Source organism: Notamacropus eugenii, chromosome 3, assembly GCF_028372415.1.
Source record: "Notamacropus eugenii isolate mMacEug1 chromosome 3, mMacEug1.pri_v2, whole genome shotgun sequence".
NCBI classification, from domain to species: Eukaryota; Metazoa; Chordata; class Mammalia; order Diprotodontia; family Macropodidae; genus Notamacropus; species Notamacropus eugenii.
Window position 1 is genome coordinate 478,026,646 of NC_092874.1, and position 18,995 is coordinate 478,045,640.

The following is an 18,995-nucleotide window of genomic DNA, read 5'->3' on the forward strand; positions in this document are numbered from 1 at the left end:
CTCTTGTATTTAATAACTAATTCGTGTATTAGGACCAAGGCTTTCCCCTTCTCTACTTCCTCATCCAGAAACCAACCAGTGTGGGAAATCACTCTGAGAGATTTACTGAGGCCAAGATCTAATCAGACAATAAAAGAGTTCGGAGTTTGGGTTAAAGGATATATTCCTGCTCATTGTGTTTGCTCCGACAAGTCTGGGAAAACATTGGTCCTCTCTATTATCAAGACAGGTGAAACAGACATTGATGTCTCTTTGACCAAGATTTGAGTGACCTAAGTCTCATACCCCAAGACTCTCATTTTAATAGAGCCGCACCTCTCATTGTGTTAACTAATTCACATTGATTGTCACTCCTTGGGAACACCTCTTCAAAGGGCATATCAACTGCAACTTCACTGCCATTAGGGATCTTTGGTCTATGAGAACCAGCCAAAAGATCATCCTTTTATTAATAACCTGCTGGCTTTATTAATAAAATGATTAAATTACCCAGAAACTATGTTTCTCAGACCTTTATAATCGTCATAGTATTCTAATTCTAGATCTACGATCTAGACCATTCTGCATAGAAACCAAACAACCCACCAACCAATCCAGCGTCTCTTGCCCTGCCTGGGAATTTTGTTTCTTATTCACTAGCCTCAAGTGTCATAAATGGCATCTAAAAGTCAATGGCATATTTCTCATCAAGCTTATTGCATCATCTATTGACAGAAAATATGAAGATGATGCTGTAGCCAAAAAAAAAAGTTCTTTTTCCTTTGGCTGGAAAGGATGTTTTGCATTGTATTTGACTCTTCTGCCAGAGTGCCCCTTGAGACCTCAGTGTTCTAACTGAGGCAATTATATTGAGCACCTTTCTGGTTCAAGATTTTAGAGGTGGAGAACTGTAGATCACCTTAATTTCATGCTATCATGTTTCTGTCCAAGGAGAGAACAAGATGTGAGCAGACAGAAAAATGAAGATATATAGCTACTGACCCAGAAAGGTTTCTTAATCCAGAGAACATAAGGGAGCAATAGGCCCAAATATGTGTAAAAATATGACAGATAAATGTCTCAACTCCTGGAAGCTGAAATGATCTATGTTGATTCTATATCATTTTCTTATTGATCCTATGTACAGCTAAATTGACTCTGTCCTGTAAGTCATGAGTCTCTTGCCTCTGAACCTAGTTCAGAATTCAGCTGGCTTGGAATGGGATAAGTTTAGAAATCCAGCTCTCTTGCTCATCACAGATCTATCCTTGCCTCAAGGAATGTAGCTAACTTTGGGAACTAGATATGAACACAAAGGAGTTAGGTCCTCTAATATCTTCACCCCACCAAGTTATACTTCAAGGATGCCTGCTTTGCTGTCCAAAAGTCTGGATGCTTAGGAAGGAAGGAGGGGGCTGTTGCTAGCCCACCTTTCTAAAATTCCAGCCAGTCATGTTGTCCCCTGTACCTCAGATCTGTAATCAGTCACGTTGCCCTCCATGCCATCATGTCATCCACCCTGTTCTGTGCTTCCCAAAACCTAGACAAGTGGAGCTGTCCTTTCGCTCAGTGTCCAAGGCATAAATGGAGGCAAGCCATTGACCCCTTATTGGCAGGCAGCGTGCCCCTGCTAATAAATGTGATCTTGCTCAGAGAACTGACTCAGTTTACCTTTTTGTTAGATTTTACATATGCTAAAGCCATCCGTTCCAAGGAAAAGACACCGTCTGATGCAAACGGGCAACACCATCACACTGGCAGTTCAATACATTGGGAAGAACAACGTGTTTTTCATGAAGAGGCCATGGATTCGTGTTCCAGATCTGCCCCTCACTCACTGTAGAAGTCCCTCCTGGTCAGGGTTTGGACTTGACCTCTACGGTGCCATCCAGTTCTCAACCTAGGATCTTATCTTGAGAGAGAAAGCTCTTGGGGGTAGTTGGAACAGCACTGGACTTGGAACCAGGAAATTCTACCCTGACATTTACCTGACATTTAGATGCCCTAGGCAAGCCCTTGAGAATCAGTTTCCTCATTTGTAAAATTTGTACAAGAGCAGTGAAAATGTGTGCTGGGGTGCTTTCAACCTTAATACATCTATAAATGTGAGCCATGGCTACCATCATTTCATTCTTTCTTAACCTGACATTTGATGGAGCTCAGAGAGAAACAGGCCTGGCACAGGTCATTATCATGGGACTATATCATTCTTTTAAATTTAATGGCTGACAAATTGCTCAAAATGGTTTTGGTTTTTGGTAATTGAACACAAGTACTGAGATATAAAGTCACCTTGTGCAGACTTGGGGAAGTGCTGCTGTGAGGATCCCAGCGCAGACAGCAAGGGGTAAAGCATCAGACTCCCTCTTCTCATATGACTTTTGTTTCTTCTGTCAGGCTTCTTTGTTTCAAGCCTTTTATTTCACATAGCTTAAAGGTTATGAGTGTTTGGTAGGGCAACGTCTATTTTAAAAACACACTCCAGTTCATTTGTGAATTTTCAAGGATATTTTGAAGGCTTGAATTTGTTGGACAGGAATTCTGTCCCCTATTCATTTCTGAAACATAGTAAGCTTCTGATGTATAATCCCATTATGAGAGCCAAGTGACGATGATTATAAATTCAAATAATGCTAAATTCATTTTAGTGAGAATTACAAAATATGGCATAGCTGTACGTAATTCTAGTCCAAATTCAATTAACGCCACCTGCGGAGACAGTTGAGGGTTCTAACACACTCACCTACTGTCTCTGTCCGGGTGTGATGTGTTGGTCATACCATGTGACCAACAGTTGTTTTCATTTTTAAAATGTTTTGAAAATGGTCAAAAGGAACACCTCGGATGGAAGAAAATATTTGGATGAGTTAGAAAATGATGATGTCTAGGAACTGCCCAGTTTGCCATTGGAAGAACCCAATGAGGATCTCCGGCATTTACATCCACAACAGATGAAGGAAGGAGACCTCGACTGTGTGCAAACAGAGGTGTGGACGCTCAGGGCATTCTGAGCTGTGGAAGCTGTGAAAGTAGCATCACAGATGCTGACCCCAATGTCTCCTGATGCACTCACAAGTGCTAGTGCACGTGTGAAAATTTAAAGAAAAGGAAAACAGGTCAGTCTACATGGCTAAAGTACTTCAAGCAACAGTAACAATGTTTTCATTATGTTGGCAGCATAGGTTTATCTTTATGTATAATATTCAGTAATTGTGTTCAGTTTTACTCCCTACAGCTACTCCATTATTTCATAATAAACTTGAATAAGAAGGATTTTTTATCTGTTGCTATTACATTACATTAACAAGCAGATGACTTGTTTTTAAATGTTTCTTTTCACATTCCCACTGAGCTGGAACACAGGTCCATATTTTATGTATAATTAATTATAAATTTGGATACCACGAATGTGAATGATGTGACCACTTCACATAATTCATCATTCGACCTAACTGGGACCTACATTAATGGAAAATCATGTCCTCTGGTTGGATGATCTTCATGATCATCATTTAACCAGATAGCTTATGGACCACAAAGAAAATAGTTTTCCAAAAACAACGAACATTTATTTCTAAATTTGTTTTGAAATGGCTAAAAAGTTAGCATTCTGCGGTAAATCACTTGCTCAAATTTCATTTGGTAATAAATCAACAAAATGAACGTGGACTACAATTTCACATTGTTATTTTATGCAGTGCTTTCAATGCTGCATACATAAATAAAAGCACAGAAATGGATACAATACTGTCAAATTGTAAAGAATACCAAACCGATACTGCAGAATGTCTTCCAAATATCAGAGACTTTTAAAAAATTGCCTTGCATCATCTTGCATAAAGTAAGGCAAGAAGTATTTTAATATGTTTAAAAAACTATTTTCATTCTAAATTAGGTCTTATTCTTTGTAGGTTGACATCTAATGGCGCAGCCATACCTTCTCTCAAATCATCCCACAATGTTTAATTACATTACCTATGGATCTGACTGGGTCTGACAATTTCATTCTTTCTCATGTTAAGGAAACTACTTATGCGAAGTATGAATATGGAATGTGAAATTTATTTCTTATGCTAATGTCATTCACTTGGTTTTGGTCAGTAGTAATTATTTCTTCATTTGTATCTTTCAAGTTTTTGAGATAGATCTGAGGCAGTAAGACAAGGATAAAGGCATAAGTCTAGGTGTAACTTTAATAGCGTCTGCCGCATGATATGGTTAAATATATATGTGTATTTATATTATATATATACATGGGGCCATCTCCAGTCATCCTGATGAATATCTGGTCACTGAACCCAGATGACTCCGGAGTAAAAGTGAGGCTGGTGACCTGCACAGCCCTCCCTCACTCAGAACAAAGTCAAAGTCATTTCTGTGATGGCCTGGTCTTCTTCGGCAACGAAGGACAAACATAATTACAAAGATCATCATGATCTCATTCCTCTCACCTCTTTAATGATGTTTAGATTGAAAACAGCCCTGGGACAACGTGCTGGACTGCTACTATTTTTTAAAGCTTTAATAACTTAAAATGGTATACAGACTTTTGGGACACCCTGCATTTAATGTTCTCCATGTGGCTTATGGAGATAAAATAGCTGCTTTTTGTAAGCAGAAAAAGTATTTAGATTCATTGTGTGTCAGCTTCCTAAATCCTCCCCAGCAGCATTCTAGCCACAGACAGCGTGTCAGGGATGGATGCCTGTCATCCTATGCCCCACAGCACCGTGATCCCCTCAGAGGACTGCTGAGTACCCACAAAACAAGCACACGATCATTTCAGTGAAGGGGAAGGAGGCATTCTCAGCTGAGGGATCAGAAAGGGCAAAGAATAGAAGAGATTCTGAGCTGAAGTCTGCAGGAAGCCAGGGACTGCAAGAACCAGAAGTGAGGACAGATGACATTCCAGACGGGGGTTAACAATGTCACTCTACTGCTCTTGGACATTCCCCATTTCTACCTGAGTAGATGATCTTCTCAGGATTCTGCTTTTCCACGTTAATTTCCTCAGCTACAGGAATATACTTTCCCTTGTGGCTGATTCTTTCAGGTGGCTGGGATAAGGCGGGATAGGGAGCTGACCAATCTATGATCCAGTTGGCCTACCTCTGTTCATTACCCACAGGCCATACTCTAATCCAGCCAGATATTCTGCAAACACTTGCATGGGTCACAAAGGAGAAAAGGCAGAAGTGAGTGAATGAGCCAGAGAGACGGAAAGCTCCATGAGAGAAGGCCTAGCCCCTAGGACAGCTCTGTACCTTCTTCCAGGTCCTGGCTCAGTCCTAGACACAAAGGAGATGCTTAATAAATTTTTTTTTATTTTGACATGAGTACTAATTTGTAAGAAGTCATATTTCTATATATTTTAAGGTTTGCAAAGTGATTTCCAAATTAGACCTTTACAAAGACAATGCAAATCTCTGATCCAAGCTCTAACGGTTTCCTTCATCTTGGCTCAGTAGGAAAGCCCAGCTTTGTCACTCACTAGTGAGAGTATTCCTTGCTCTACCCTCTCACAAGACTGTGTCCCCCCATTAAACAATCTTCAATAGCTCCCCTATCACCCAACAGCGTCAGCCTGCTATTGAAATTCATATTTACCAGTCTTATTTCCTATCCCTCACCTTCCATAACACATTTCAGTCAAACTAGTCTCCTTGAAGGTCCCCAGTCGATGACATTCCATCTGCTGCCTGTCTGCCCAGGCCCTGGCTGCCCTCTCCCTCTCACCCCCTCAGTTTCTCCAGCTTCCTTCAAGATTCCGCTCAAATTCCTTCTGCAAAAGGCCTTTCCTGATCCTCCCACCTTTGGCCACTCCACATAAGCAAGCATACAGAAATACACTGTTAAGGCTGTCTCCACTGAAATCATCTTCCATCTTCTCTGCTCATGCCTTCTATGTACCCTTATCGCCTCCATTAGAACATAAGCTCCTTGAGGGCAAGGCCTAACAGTTCATTTTCTTTGTGTCTCTGGCACTTAGCCCCTTCATCAGTGCTTATTGACTGGCTGCCCCTGCCTTGGGAATGCTCAGCCTAGCTGCTGTTGCTTCTGGTATGACTTCTTGCCGAGACTTTGCACCTACCTGTGCATATGTTACGTTCTCCCAGAGGATAACAGGCTCTTTGAGACAAGGGATCTGCATTTGTTTCAACAAAACCTAACATAGTATCTTGCATATAGTAGGTGCTCAATAAGCGTTTGTTGAATTTAAGTACATAAAGTAGTGCTATTTCTTAGTACATAAATTCCCACTTGAACAAAAGATCCTGTGATATTTCTAGGACACTATGGCAATCAAAAGAAGATACAAGAAGCTCCAGTTACATTACTAGTGACAGACATATGGTGCTTCATGGCAGCAAAACTCTGCCTTTTCCCCTCATCCATGCCTGTGTTGCCTCATGATCTTGGCGAGTAAGAGTTCACATTCTGTATCTTGGGCACTGCTCCAGAAAAAGTTCAGAGTTTGTCTCCCAACACCAAAGTGCAGCCTGCTGGAGGCTATGGCTCAAGTCATGGCTGAAGTCATGGCCTGAGAGATTGTGAGCAGAGATTCCAGGTGCTGCCTATATTCCCAAAGAAGGATTGTACCTTAAGCTACTCAACCCTGGTTTGGACCATGAAAATGCAGTGTAATATCCCAACCTCTGCCAAGCCTCACTTTCCTAAACCATCAATCACCACTGGACCATATCAATGACTTTTCCATGAGAAACCTGGTGAGTGTGGCCAGGGAGGTAGATTTGTCCTCTCCAAATCTCTATCATCTGGATTATGGCCTCCAGTTAAAAAAAAAAAAGGCAACAGGTTAATCCCAAATGGAAAGCAGGAAATGGGCTCCTGTCTAGCTCCCCTTCCACATTACTATCCTTCACATACTCTCAGACAATTATCACGTTCCTCTAAATCTTCCTTTCTAAAGGCTACACATCCCCCTATCTCCTTCCACAGACCCCCTATGTCATGTTCTCCAGGTCTTTCACCAGCCTGCTGGGCCTCTTCTACCTACTTTCTGAATGATCAGTGTTTCTCCTAAAATGTGGTACCCACAACTGAGTACAATGCTCTCATGATGGTCTGGCCAGGGCTGAGAAAAGCAGGGACTATCAACTTGACAGTTCTGGCTTCTCAATTCAGTTCAAGGTTACATCTGCCCCACTGGCTGCCACATCACACTGATGATCTACATGGAGATTACAAAGCCATTAGAACTTTCAGGTGAATTGCTTCCTCACCATGAAGCTGGTTATCAAACAAGCCCATGTTCTTGGGGGCATGGAAATGAGTCTGGGTTCTCAAAGTGAGGTGAGTGTAAGGAGGCCTTGAACACAGGCCTGGTGACAGACTGGAGGGCTGGTCACCAAGTTTGGGAGTGTTTCCACATGTTTCAGGCTGCAGTTCAAGAAAATGACCAAGATACAGCTGAGATGGTGGGATGCAGCTGAAATCCCAGGTCTCTGAGGCAGGAATCAGAGAGAAGCCCTGCCAAGCTACTAAGCCAGGTGGCTATGGTTGTTGTTATTTCGGGGGAGGGGTCAGAAAGCCCTTGTCCCTAAAAGGGCCATCAGGGTAAGGAACTTCCCAGCTCTAGGAACAAATCTGTCCGCAGAGGTCTACATCTACAAGGCCTTTATGCAAAACCCTGTGTCTTCCAGCATGGCTGTCACATTAGTAGTCCAAGAGTTGAACCTTTCTTTCTTTCTTATTTTGGGTTTGGCTTAACATCAAAGAGGATAAAAGCATCAGGATCTCTGCCTCCTTACATCACACAACCAATTTGCTTAAAAATGTCTCACCCCTCAAAGATTCCCGCCATAGCGGTACAGTTTAGGGACACTTATTTCTGGCAGTAATTTGGAGTTACTTAGTGCTATTAAATGGTCTTGCTGAGTTTAAAACTTCCAACCAGTACAATTTCTAGAGAAATCCCCTACTATAAGCATCTGATATCTTTGTACTGATTACAAATTTGCTACTCATTACTCTCAGTATCAGTTCTCGCACCACTGAACTCCTCTTCGGAGGAGGAAAGGACAATCAACGTAAGGGGGCAAAGGACAGTGTGCATTTCCTGAAGGGATATGCAAACAGACAGTAGGTTCTGCTCTATTTGTAGCAACCACTGGGGATTAAAAAAAAACACTAAAAGACTAACAGCTCAGTGAACTACTCTGGAAATCCTCCTACCCAATTCTAACAGCCATTTTGACATAATTAGTTGGCCAACCTTTTCCATCAGTATAGACAAATATTGTTCAAAATAATAAGGGTGGGGCAGGATGAGAGGAGTGAACAAACCAAAACCTCAAAGTAAATTAAGATGAATTTGGAAAAGAAGGAAATGTATATATTTATACATGGACAAGTCACAGTGCATTCATCTAGTCATGCATAAACTGCCAAATCGGGCCCACCACAATCACGCTGATGACTTACAAGTGTTCTTTCTTTTGGGTCCACAAAAATCTGACATAAGATTGCAAAAAAAATTAATTCAAGGCGAAGGAAGGAATAGGTTTGAATTAGAATGTCATGGAACTGGAATCTGCAAAGTCATTCGTTTCATTACAACCAGTGTGATAATGGAGTCTCATCAGCCAGATTTTCCACTTGCTGGAACATGACACCTGTTACCCAGTGCCATTCTGTAACACAGCCTGTCTTGTTGGGCTGTGAAGACAAAGTGAGGCTCTGTCGTTGGTATTCGAGCTACCATTTTTCTCTTTCTTACTACCCAGGGCACATTTCTGAGTGAAGAACCAGTCCCTTGTGGGGAATGTTAATGGATCCACCCACAGGGAACTAACAACATTCTCAGTCTTCCAATTTATTCTAAGGCAGAATTTCATTTATTTCACTCTCTGATGTGCCTTCCTTCCATAGAACATCTTATGAATTTTTATGGTCAACAAACCAAATCAAAAAGCAGACTTTAAGACAGTCTGTTGTGATGTGGCATCTCCTCCACTGCGACTGTAGAAGTGGAAGTCTGCCATGGCAATAAGAACAATGAGGTCACAGGGACACTGGGATTTGCCTCTGTCCTGGCAAGAGATAAGCCAGCCCTGTTTACATTAACAATCTTAGTGGAACATTAATACTGAATTATTCTTGTTGGGTAACAAAGATACACACATTTAAACACTGAATTCATTGCTTGCAGAATAGAGTAAAATACACTGCAGACAAGGTGATAAATATTTGGGGGGAAGATCTTTCTACAGCTCCCCAAATCTTTCCTTCCTCCTGCCTCTTCTCAGAATTGCTTTATGAGGTTTTGTTTTCTCAAGTCTTATTTTCTAATAGGTAAAAAAACTGCCATAATCAGATTTTAATGTTCTAAAAAGATAACACAGTTTGATACCAGAATGACTCATGATTATTTAATAGCTAACAGGAAGCTGAGGTCATTCCCATTTGATGTGGTGATAGCCTAAAGTAACTGGGCTCTGAGACTTACCTTCGGCTTGAATGCGATGACTTTCAAGACCATCTCCACAGTGAACACTCCTGTGAAGACCATGTTCAGGATATCCATGGCATCGTTGAAAATCTTGGACTGTTCATAATGCTGTGGGTGAAAATGTAAGCACTGTTTCCTACAAAGTAATAATTGTGCATAATAAAATAAAAGGTCAATGTTTGAAGACACAAACTCTTTAGACAGTGGACGCCTGAAGCTTAGACATGGAAGTAATTAGAGAAGGCCCTGGCCTCACATTTCTGAAACATCAGGAAGAAATACACACTCTGCTGCTGATGTCCACACTGGACGAACACTCGAGTCTGGCCTGAGATAAGTTGGGAGTGGGGTGGGACAAGCCAGTCTACTTGTTTGGAAGGCTGACGTTCAAAGTTGGGATTCTGACATTTAATGGTCAGTTTCTCTCACCAGGATGAAAGGAATTTCTACTCCTTTGGAAGGAACATGTTCTCCATTGCAGGCACCACACTTCGAGGAGAAAACAGGGACCACAAACAAGTCAGAACCTGGGCTTAAGTTAAGGACAAGTCTGGTATTAGGGTATGCAGGTTCTTTGTTTAATAAAGAAAGACTCTCCCTTAAATTCCTAACAGCCTAGTCTTCCTCAGGTCTCTCTTTTCCTATAATTTCAGATATGCCAAAACATTGGACCTTTACAATAGAAGGCTGAACTTGGAGTCAGGATGACCTGGGTTTGAATCTAACCTCTGACACTAGCTATGTTGAGCATGGGCCAGTTTCTTATTTCTCTTCCATTAAATGAGACTAATCGTATCACTGGTACCTCCCTCAAAGAGTTGCTCTGGCAAACAAAGGAGATGGTGAATATTTGCTTTGCAAACTTGAAAGCCTACATAATGTCAGATCTGGGTCATCATCAAAGTTTTGTTGCTGTCTTTTCCTTTTGTTGCTTTTTTTTTTTATTTGCTTAAGAACATGTGACAGAGGCAGATTCATCAGGGAAGGAGAATGTCCTTACGTACATAATTCACAAGGAGGTAGATCTGTGGCCAGTTTATTGTTCTACTTCTGGAAATGTCTGCTATGAAAATCAAACTAAATCTTGCCCGTAGTTTCAAACACCTTCCAATTCCAAGAAATCTCTAATAATTCATAGCACTTATTTCTTCTATATGTTTTGGTTCTCGATATTTCATGTAAGACACTAGCATATGCTTCATTATAAAGCATCAAAGGTCACCTCCTTCCTTATCTCCCCAGGCAAAAGTATAGTTTGCATTCGAAAATATTCAGCATCTTATCTGATCTTTGTTTTTCCCCTTTCAACCCCCACCCTGCATGCTACTTATTTCTGCACATCCTGTACCTTGCTCCTGCCCCTGCCCTGTAAAAGTTACCTCCTCAAAGCCAGGGAAGGTATTATAAACTGCTGTACCCCTCATGCTACACAGCACAGGCTTAGGCACATAAATACAAAAGTTTTGGACGTACACAGGCTCTATGACAAGGTTGCCTACAGCCCCCTTCACAAAACAATCCCCACCCAGGTGTCTCTGGCCAAAGGATCATCTCTGCTTCATCACTGCTTGTTTACTTGTCCACCATGTTCTAAGACAGTGGGAGGACATGCTGGTCTGACCCCTGCCAAAGGACTTCCTTACCTGCATGGCCAAGCACAAGGTGTTGAGCATGATGAGGACGAACATCATGTACTCGAAGGGGGAGGAATTCACCACGTACCAGAACTTGTACTGGTAGGGATTTTTGGGAATGTATCTCCGCAGGGGCCGGGCTTTCAAGGCATACTCAACACACTGACGCTGCAAAAGCAGGAAAGAGCAAAAATGTAATTCGGAGCGCTTCCCTGGAGAGGGAAGAGTCCCTGCGGCTCTGCAGGTGATGCCCGCCTCTCCACAAGGCAAGCAGGAAGCCAGCCAGCAAGGTGGATTTAGGAACAGAGCTGGCCAGGCCTTGGGAAGAAGGGCTGGGACACCTGGGCATGCTGCTGGGCAAACGCACCTCATGGGGCAGGCTTTGTCCAGGTGACGGTCCCACAGGGGCTGGGATCATGGCACATAAAAGGTACTTCTCAGTACAGTCAGTGTCAAGAACTGAAACAGCCCTGGCTTCAGATAGACTGTAGTCTGGGGCAGCTCATGCCTGTACCCCGGCTCACATGCTCTGTCTCAGCTCCGAGGCATGCACTGTCTGGTCTCATTGTCTGGCTTCCTGGTCCCCACTTCGGCTCGATTCCAGGACTATGGAGCCATTACATTCTCTGATCTTCAATATACATTCAGCGCTTTGATGTTCCAGAGCCCTTAAGACCAAACTAACTCTTCAGTATTTTCCTAACAAGACCCTTGACCTCTGGGGACTGATCCTGTGTAAGCCTCAACCTGCCTGTCTCTGTCTCTCAGTCCTGGCCTCTTGCGGCATGAGAAGACTTTGTAAAAGAATCCCCCTGGTTTGCACTGAGAGGCTAATGCTACTAGGAAGCCCCTGTAACTCAAAACAATTCAATGAAGCATCAACAACTTTTCTTAAGCTTTTCCTGAGTGACTAGAATCAATTATGCTGATAGATGTCACTGGGTAATGAATGGAAAGGATGTTAGACCTTGAATCAGGGAACCTGGGTTCTGCCACTTACCACCTGTGCGACCCTGTGTAATAATGATAGTGATAATAAGTCTAATGAGCAATTCTATGGTACTTTAAGATTCGCAAAGTCCCTTCAAATATCTCATTTCACACTCACAGCAACCCTGGAAGGCAGATGCTATTTTTATGCCCATTCTACTGAAGCTAACTAATCCAGAGTCACACAGCTCTTAAGTGTCTGAGACTAGATTTGAACTTAGGTCTTTCTGAATTAGGTGTAGTGTTCTAACCACTGGGACACCCAGAGGTCTGGAGCTGAGTGTCCTCTTCCGTAAAACAAAGGGCTGGTCCAGGTGACTACTAAAGTCCACTGATGTTCTAAATCGTGATCTTATTTTTAAAAATCTACCCCAAGACCACATATCTAGGGCTAGAAAAGGCATCTGATGGCAACTTGTCCAACACTCCCATTTTGCATATGGGAAGCCTAAGACCCTGGAGGATAACATGTTAGGGAAGAGTGAATATTTCTCCTTTCCCCATAAGTGGGCATACAAAGGGAGAGACACATCAATCCAAGTAACTCAAGAGCACAGCTACTAACCATGTGGCAGCAGAGGGTCCTGAAACAGCCAGACTCCAGGATGGTTACCTTTAGGGATGTTTTTGTTAGGACTCTTGCCTCATGGAGTCACTCCTCAAACACAGGGGAAGGATCTCCTGAGAACCAGGTGCCCTCCTCCTAACTCTCAAGAAGAAGCTCTGCCCCTGTTCAGTACCCTCTCTGAAGCCACCTGGTAGAAGTGGCATGGCCAGATGGATGACACTCTCTTCTGTGACTCTGTGGAGGCCAGCTGGGTGCTCCCTCCCTAATGGAACCCCCAGGGTGCATCCTCCTAACCTGATTTTTGTCCAGCTCGCAGTTCTTGTACTCTTTCTCTCCCTGCTCCTGAAAGGTGACAATCACAAAGCCCACAAAGATGTTCATCATGAAGAAGGCCACAATGATGATGTAGATGATAAAGAAGATAGAAATCTCCACCCGGTAATTATAGATTGGGCCAACGTTCTCTCCATTGGAGTCAATGGCTTTATACAATAACCTGAAAATATACACACGTATATAAAAAATATTGTCAGGAATTCTTTCATGTTCTAGCTGCGTGGGGTTTTTCCTGTTGTCAGGCACCAGGAAACCAATAAGATCCCTCCTCCAAATTCCTCTAAGAGTCAGCATGTACTGTTTTATTTGATGAGTCCATTAATTTTTTTATTATGAACTTAAATTAAAATTTTAAATATAGAAAAAAACAGAACAAGAGGATTATATAGTTTTTATTATTGCAAATGCCATTTAACACGTTTATTCCAACTTGTCTGGGATACCTTTGGAACTACCTTCCTTATTCTGTGCACTTTAGAACTTTCACTGAGACATCCTTCTCCCTTCCCCATCTAACTCTTCCTCCCACCCTTGCAGCCAACAAGGATGGCCCAGCCAGATGAATGCATTTGTTAACAACGTCTAAAAGTGAATGTCTCGTTTTGTGCCTTCCAGTCTATCCCATCCTGGCCAAGAGTCTGGAATCATGCTTCATCATCAATCTTCTGGAGCCAGGACTGGTCTTGGCACTGATACAAGTTCTCAAGTCACTTGGAGTTGTTATCTTCCTCGTTATCAGGACCAACGAATGCTGCTTTCTCAGTTCTCATCTTACTTTGCACGACTTAATAAATTCTTGCCGTTTTCTTCCTTGTTTTCTCTGAGTCCTTCATATTCGTGCTTTCTTGGGGCATAATAATACTCTATTAACATGTGAAAATTTGTTCGCCTGTTCCTTTATTTATTTATCTATTTAGCGTGTGCCTTGTCTTCCAAGTAGACTGGAAACTGTCTGGGGAGAGGGACTGGAATTTCCACTACTCTGTCTCTCACAAATGCTTTGTACAATGTCTTGCATTTCCAAGGGTCGAAACAAAAATCTGATCATGGATCAGAGAGTTTAGAATCAGAAGATTCCTCAGAGAACATCTAGTCCAGTGCCCTCATTTTATAAATGAGGAACACTGAGGCCCAATGGAATTAAGCAACTTGCCAAAGATCATACAGACACTTACTAGGAGAGCCACGATTCTACCTAAGATCTTTGATTCAAGAAATAATGCTCTTTCCCCAACCCCATAGTACTTTGTGACACCCCTTTGTGATACTTTGTGATATCCCTGGGGTTGGCAGCTGCTGCCATGGGTTACTGGTCAGAAATTAATAGCAGGACAGTCCTGGCCCTCATTTGTCACTAGAGAGGTGCTCTTCAGAACCCAGGATAGCAAGCAGTAAATGCAGGTGTGAAAATGAATGGATCTATGGGTCCCTCTCCCCAAAAGGCCTAGCAGTTGCTTCTCCTTCCTGATGTAACAGTCACCACCATAACTATTCCCTCAGTACTTATCTCCAATTCACCTGGTGAGACAAACACTCTGCTCAGGTGGTCAAGTAGTGTGCCCGGCCCAGTACCACATACCTGACACAGCATAGCAGACATGGTCAGCTCTGTGTACCTGGCCTAGCACTGTGTGTGTGGTCCAGCACCAGGTAGATGGCCAGCAGTATACCTGGTTCAGCGTAACACACATGGCCAGCACTGTGTACACGGTCCAGCACCATGTTCATGGTCAGCACAGTGTATCTGGTTCAGTGTAGCATTCCTAGCCAAGCACAGTATACATGGCACAGCACAGTGTACCTGGTCTAGTACAGTGTATAGGGCCATCATTTGTGTGACATGTCACACATGACATCATGTGACACACGAAGAAAGACAGAGAGCCTTGCTCTTGAGAAATCAAACTGGCCACAGACACATGGGACACTGCTGTAGCTCTCTCTAGGAAATGTCAACATCTTGACTGTTAGGGATGAACAGAACAGTAGCTTTGACATATTTCCAAATGTCTCCTAAATCTCCTTCTTCCCAAGAGGATTGGATTCTAGAACCCTGAGAAGCAGAGGGGGACATAGATAAATTTCTGTTTTATTGACATAATTTTTCTTTTTTTAAATGTTGAACTCAACATCAAATACAATCTGTACTTCCATATACAAAATGGACAAGCAATTTGAACAGTGAGATAACATTGAAACTTGAGGAGTTTCCTGTTTATCACGTACCCTGCTACTTGTTCTTCTGCCTCTGGACACTGTGTACCTAACATGTTCCATTGATCAACATCTCTGTATTGAAATCAGTACCGAAGAGCTCTGAGGATGCTGCTTGGCTTTGATGTGGCTCTGTCTGGACACCTTCCTTTACACTTTTTTTTCGTTATTTTCTTTGATGTTCTTGACTTTTTGTTCCTCCACCTGAATCTCATTATTTTTCCTAGCTCTATAGGGTAATCCTTCGGTAGTTTGATTGACATGGCATTGAGTAAGTACCTAAATTTGAGTGGTACTGTCATTTTATTACATTAGCTCAGCCTACACATGAGCCATTAATATTTCTCTTCTTTATATCTGTCTTTATTTCTGTAAGGAGTATATTGTAGTTGTATTTCCACAGTTTTTATGTGTCTTGGTAAGTAGATTCCCACATATTTACACATTCTGTAGTGATTTTTAATGGCATTTCTCTTTCTCTCTGTGGGGTTTTGCTCATAATACACAGAAATTTTGATGATTATTTGTTTCAACTCCTGAAACCTGGATAAAAGTATTAATTTTTCAATTAATTTTTCATTGACTCTATTGTTTTCCAAGAAAACCTTTCTATCATCTGCAAAAAGTGATTATTTTATTTCCTCTTTGCCTCTGCTTATTCCCTCAATTTCCTCTTCTGGTCTTATTGCTGTAGAGCACTTCTAGCAATCAACAGATTGACCTCTTAATACCTACCCTTTCTACCTTTATGTCTTAGGTTCTAAAAGGTCAAAAACTCCTTGTCCTACAAATAAAGAATTCCAAAATATCCTAGGGGAAGACCAGTAGTGGAAGTGAAAAAAAGGCAATTCTTTCTGATGAGGGCAGGCAGGGGAGGGGCAGGTGGCTGAGTTGAGGAAAATTTTTAAAATGGGTGAGTACGGATCCTGGGACTGATCTACAGAAGAAACCACGTCAGTTATTACTTACGCAGGCCATCCTTCAAAGGTGGAGACTGTGAAAAGAGCCATCATAGCTGAAAGGACGTTGTCGAAGTTGAAATCACTATTTTGCCAAACTCTCTCCCGAACCATTGGGCTATTAACATCTCCATCTTTGTAAAGGATAAAGAGTCCCCTACAGGAAGACAAAAACCAAACAGGAATCTTTGTGAATCCACTTGTGAAAGGCAAAGACTATATCCAACGTGGAACTTCTTGTCCACTGTTCCCATTCTGCTTGACCAGGCCGCAAAGTTGAGGCCACCCTTTGGCCCACCTCTCCTGCTGCTTTCTGCAGTGGCTCTGACATCTATCTAAGCAACTGTCTTACACTGTGGTTCTAAGACTTGGACTCAATAGCTTTCAAACAAAACATAGATAATAACATCTGCCTCACTGGGTTGTGGTAAAGATCAAATGAGATCCCTTATATAAAACACCTACATAAACGTTAGCTCTCAGTATGATTCATTTAGAAAATGAGTTGGAACTGGATGACTGGAAGGAGATCTCTTCCAACCCTAAATCTATGATCCAATAATTTAGAAGCTTTCTGACAGTACTTTTTAGCCCTCACCCTAAAAATGGAAACCAAACAAATCCCAAAACTACCACATTTCACATTAATTTTTCACATTTATAAAAATTTCACATGTATGCATACATTTATGCTATGAAATAAAGAATTAGACAAAGTAACATAGGGGAAACAAAAGGAACAAGAAACAGTACTTGCCTTTGAGAAGTAAAAACAACTTAAAAACAAGAGGCACAGACAAGAACACTACTCTAGATACAGAATCAGAAGAAGGGGTGCTCTGAGTGTTGGGGACGGGTCTGGCTCAGTCATCCACAAGCTTATTCAGCACCCTGATGGTGAATGGCACACTTGTGTGAGCTAATTGTGCCATGCAGGGACAGAATGGGACTGAGCACTGAGCATTTTAGCTTTGGCTTCAACAGCACAACTACCATCAACTAGCTGCTGCAAAGACCATAACAAAGTCTCACACAATTTCTGTTCTCATGAAGGAGGAAACTGAATAGTCTACCAATGTTTTTCCTCCAAATAAGGTTACTTTGAAAACCCCTGCCTGAGTCATATATTAGATGTTCCTTGCTCACTTTGGCATCTCTACAAAGTCAGGATGGAATTCAGAGTTATCCTTCTCTGTTCAAGCTCTGGAATTTGAGGAGGAAGACATTTCTGAGCCAAAAAGTCTAAATAAAGGAAAATATTTGTATTCTACTTTACTATGAGTGTTTGTTGATTAACTGAAATGGAAAATCAGTCCTGATATATGTTGATCTATTTTTTGTTCTAATACCAGACCCATTTGGAAGGCTTACTCTGTGCTAGCAATATCCCCCCTCTCCCTTTTCTAGAGACAGCTCCATTAGTACATGGAACCCAAAAGAACTCTTCACTGAAAAGAAAGAGAAGGAATTACACAAAGGGACACAGTCACAAAATTGCCCTCTCTATTTACTGTGTTAACTTTAATTGAAACTTATCAAACAAACAGATTACACATAAGAAGTTCAGAGTACCACATACACCCTCTTTTTGTGTCCTTGCAAACTTAAACATTCATGTTGATGGGTATCTGTTAAGTTTATAACAAAAAACAATTTTGAACAAAGGAGTCAGTGAATTGGATGTGACTATGGTGAACAGGAGGGTACAATGATGCACAGGAAGCCCCCAGGCATCAGCCAATGCTTGGTCTTCTCCCTCTACAACTCTGAGCACAACTGAAAACCTGCCCCAAGCTGAACAAGCAGAATTCCTCCTTGCCTCTCCAGCACCCTGGGGAACACAAAAATGCCTAACAGAGAGATGGCAGGACAAAGAAAGAGGGGAGAGTTGGGTAAACATTCAAAAAAGCTTCTCTCGAATTCCTCTCTGGGCCCCCGCCTCCTTCCTCCATGGTGACCCATCAGCCTTCTCACCCTAGAAGGTCCTTTCTCTGCTTGGCTCTATCCTTTGATTGGGCATCTCTTTCAAGGAAAGTGCCCAGGTCAGACATGTTCACTCCCTTCTTCCCCTTCAGACAACTCCTGACTATCCAGACTTCTTTCTTTCCCTTTCTCTCTCCCATCCTTTCTCCCCTTCCCTCCCCCTGACCCCAGGACTTTTTCCAGCTTCCTCTTAGGTGTTGTCTTCTATAATCATGTAAGCTCCCTGAGGGCAAAGAAAGTCTTTCACTTTACTTTTATTTGTGTTCCTGAGCTCTGAGCCAGTGCTTAGATGGAGTAGGGTAAGCACTTAATAAATACTTGTTGACTTGACTTATTCAAATGCTTCCTGAATTAAAGTAACTACTTCTAGAGAATCTAAAGTCTTCAAGAAATTCTGGCCTGTTGTCTGTCTGGGACCCCTTGAGCAGCTGTCTGCTGAAGCCTATGGGTGGGCCCTTCTCAGAATCATGCTTTTTACTGCATAAAATACAATGCAATCCACAGGATTACAAACGAAATCAGCTCTATTGAAGGAATTACCAAAATATGAAAAAGCAAGTCCGCAGACCCCAGGCTAAGAATTCTCAATACCCTATCTCAATGACAGATAGCTCCCAGGGTTAGTGAAAACTCCTCCCACTGTGAGCAGCTCGCACTGGACAGGTTCATCCAGAACCCCTTCCGGGCCAGTGTCTAGCCTGCTCTCTCTGCAGCCGTCCTCACACTCTCTCTCCCTTTTCCCCCCCAGGCTCCAGGCCATCCTGCCACTCACCTGCATTCTTCAGGGTCACTTTTGGCTTCATCAGTGCACCGGTAGAATTTCCCCTAAATACAAAGAGAACAGGAAAATGCAGCCTCTT

The 18,995-nt window shown here is 42.2% G+C and overlaps 1 protein-coding gene across 12 annotated transcripts in view; it reads right to left on the reverse strand.

Annotated features, from left to right (window-relative positions):
- The window catches only part of CACNA1D (calcium voltage-gated channel subunit alpha1 D), a 351,834-nt gene that overhangs the window by 76,789 nt on the left and 256,050 nt on the right, over nucleotides 1-18,995 (reverse strand). For all 12 annotated transcript variants that reach the window (XM_072599051.1, XM_072599049.1, XM_072599046.1 and 9 more), the window contains 5 exons: nucleotides 18,908-18,960; nucleotides 16,163-16,309; nucleotides 12,938-13,139; nucleotides 11,095-11,253; nucleotides 9,449-9,559 (listed from right to left, as the gene is read on the reverse strand). In XM_072599051.1, coding sequence (XP_072455152.1) covers nucleotides 9,449-9,559; nucleotides 11,095-11,253; nucleotides 12,938-13,139; nucleotides 16,163-16,309; nucleotides 18,908-18,960 — 672 coding nt within the window. The remainder of the gene's footprint in view (nucleotides 1-9,448; nucleotides 9,560-11,094; nucleotides 11,254-12,937; nucleotides 13,140-16,162; nucleotides 16,310-18,907; nucleotides 18,961-18,995) is intronic.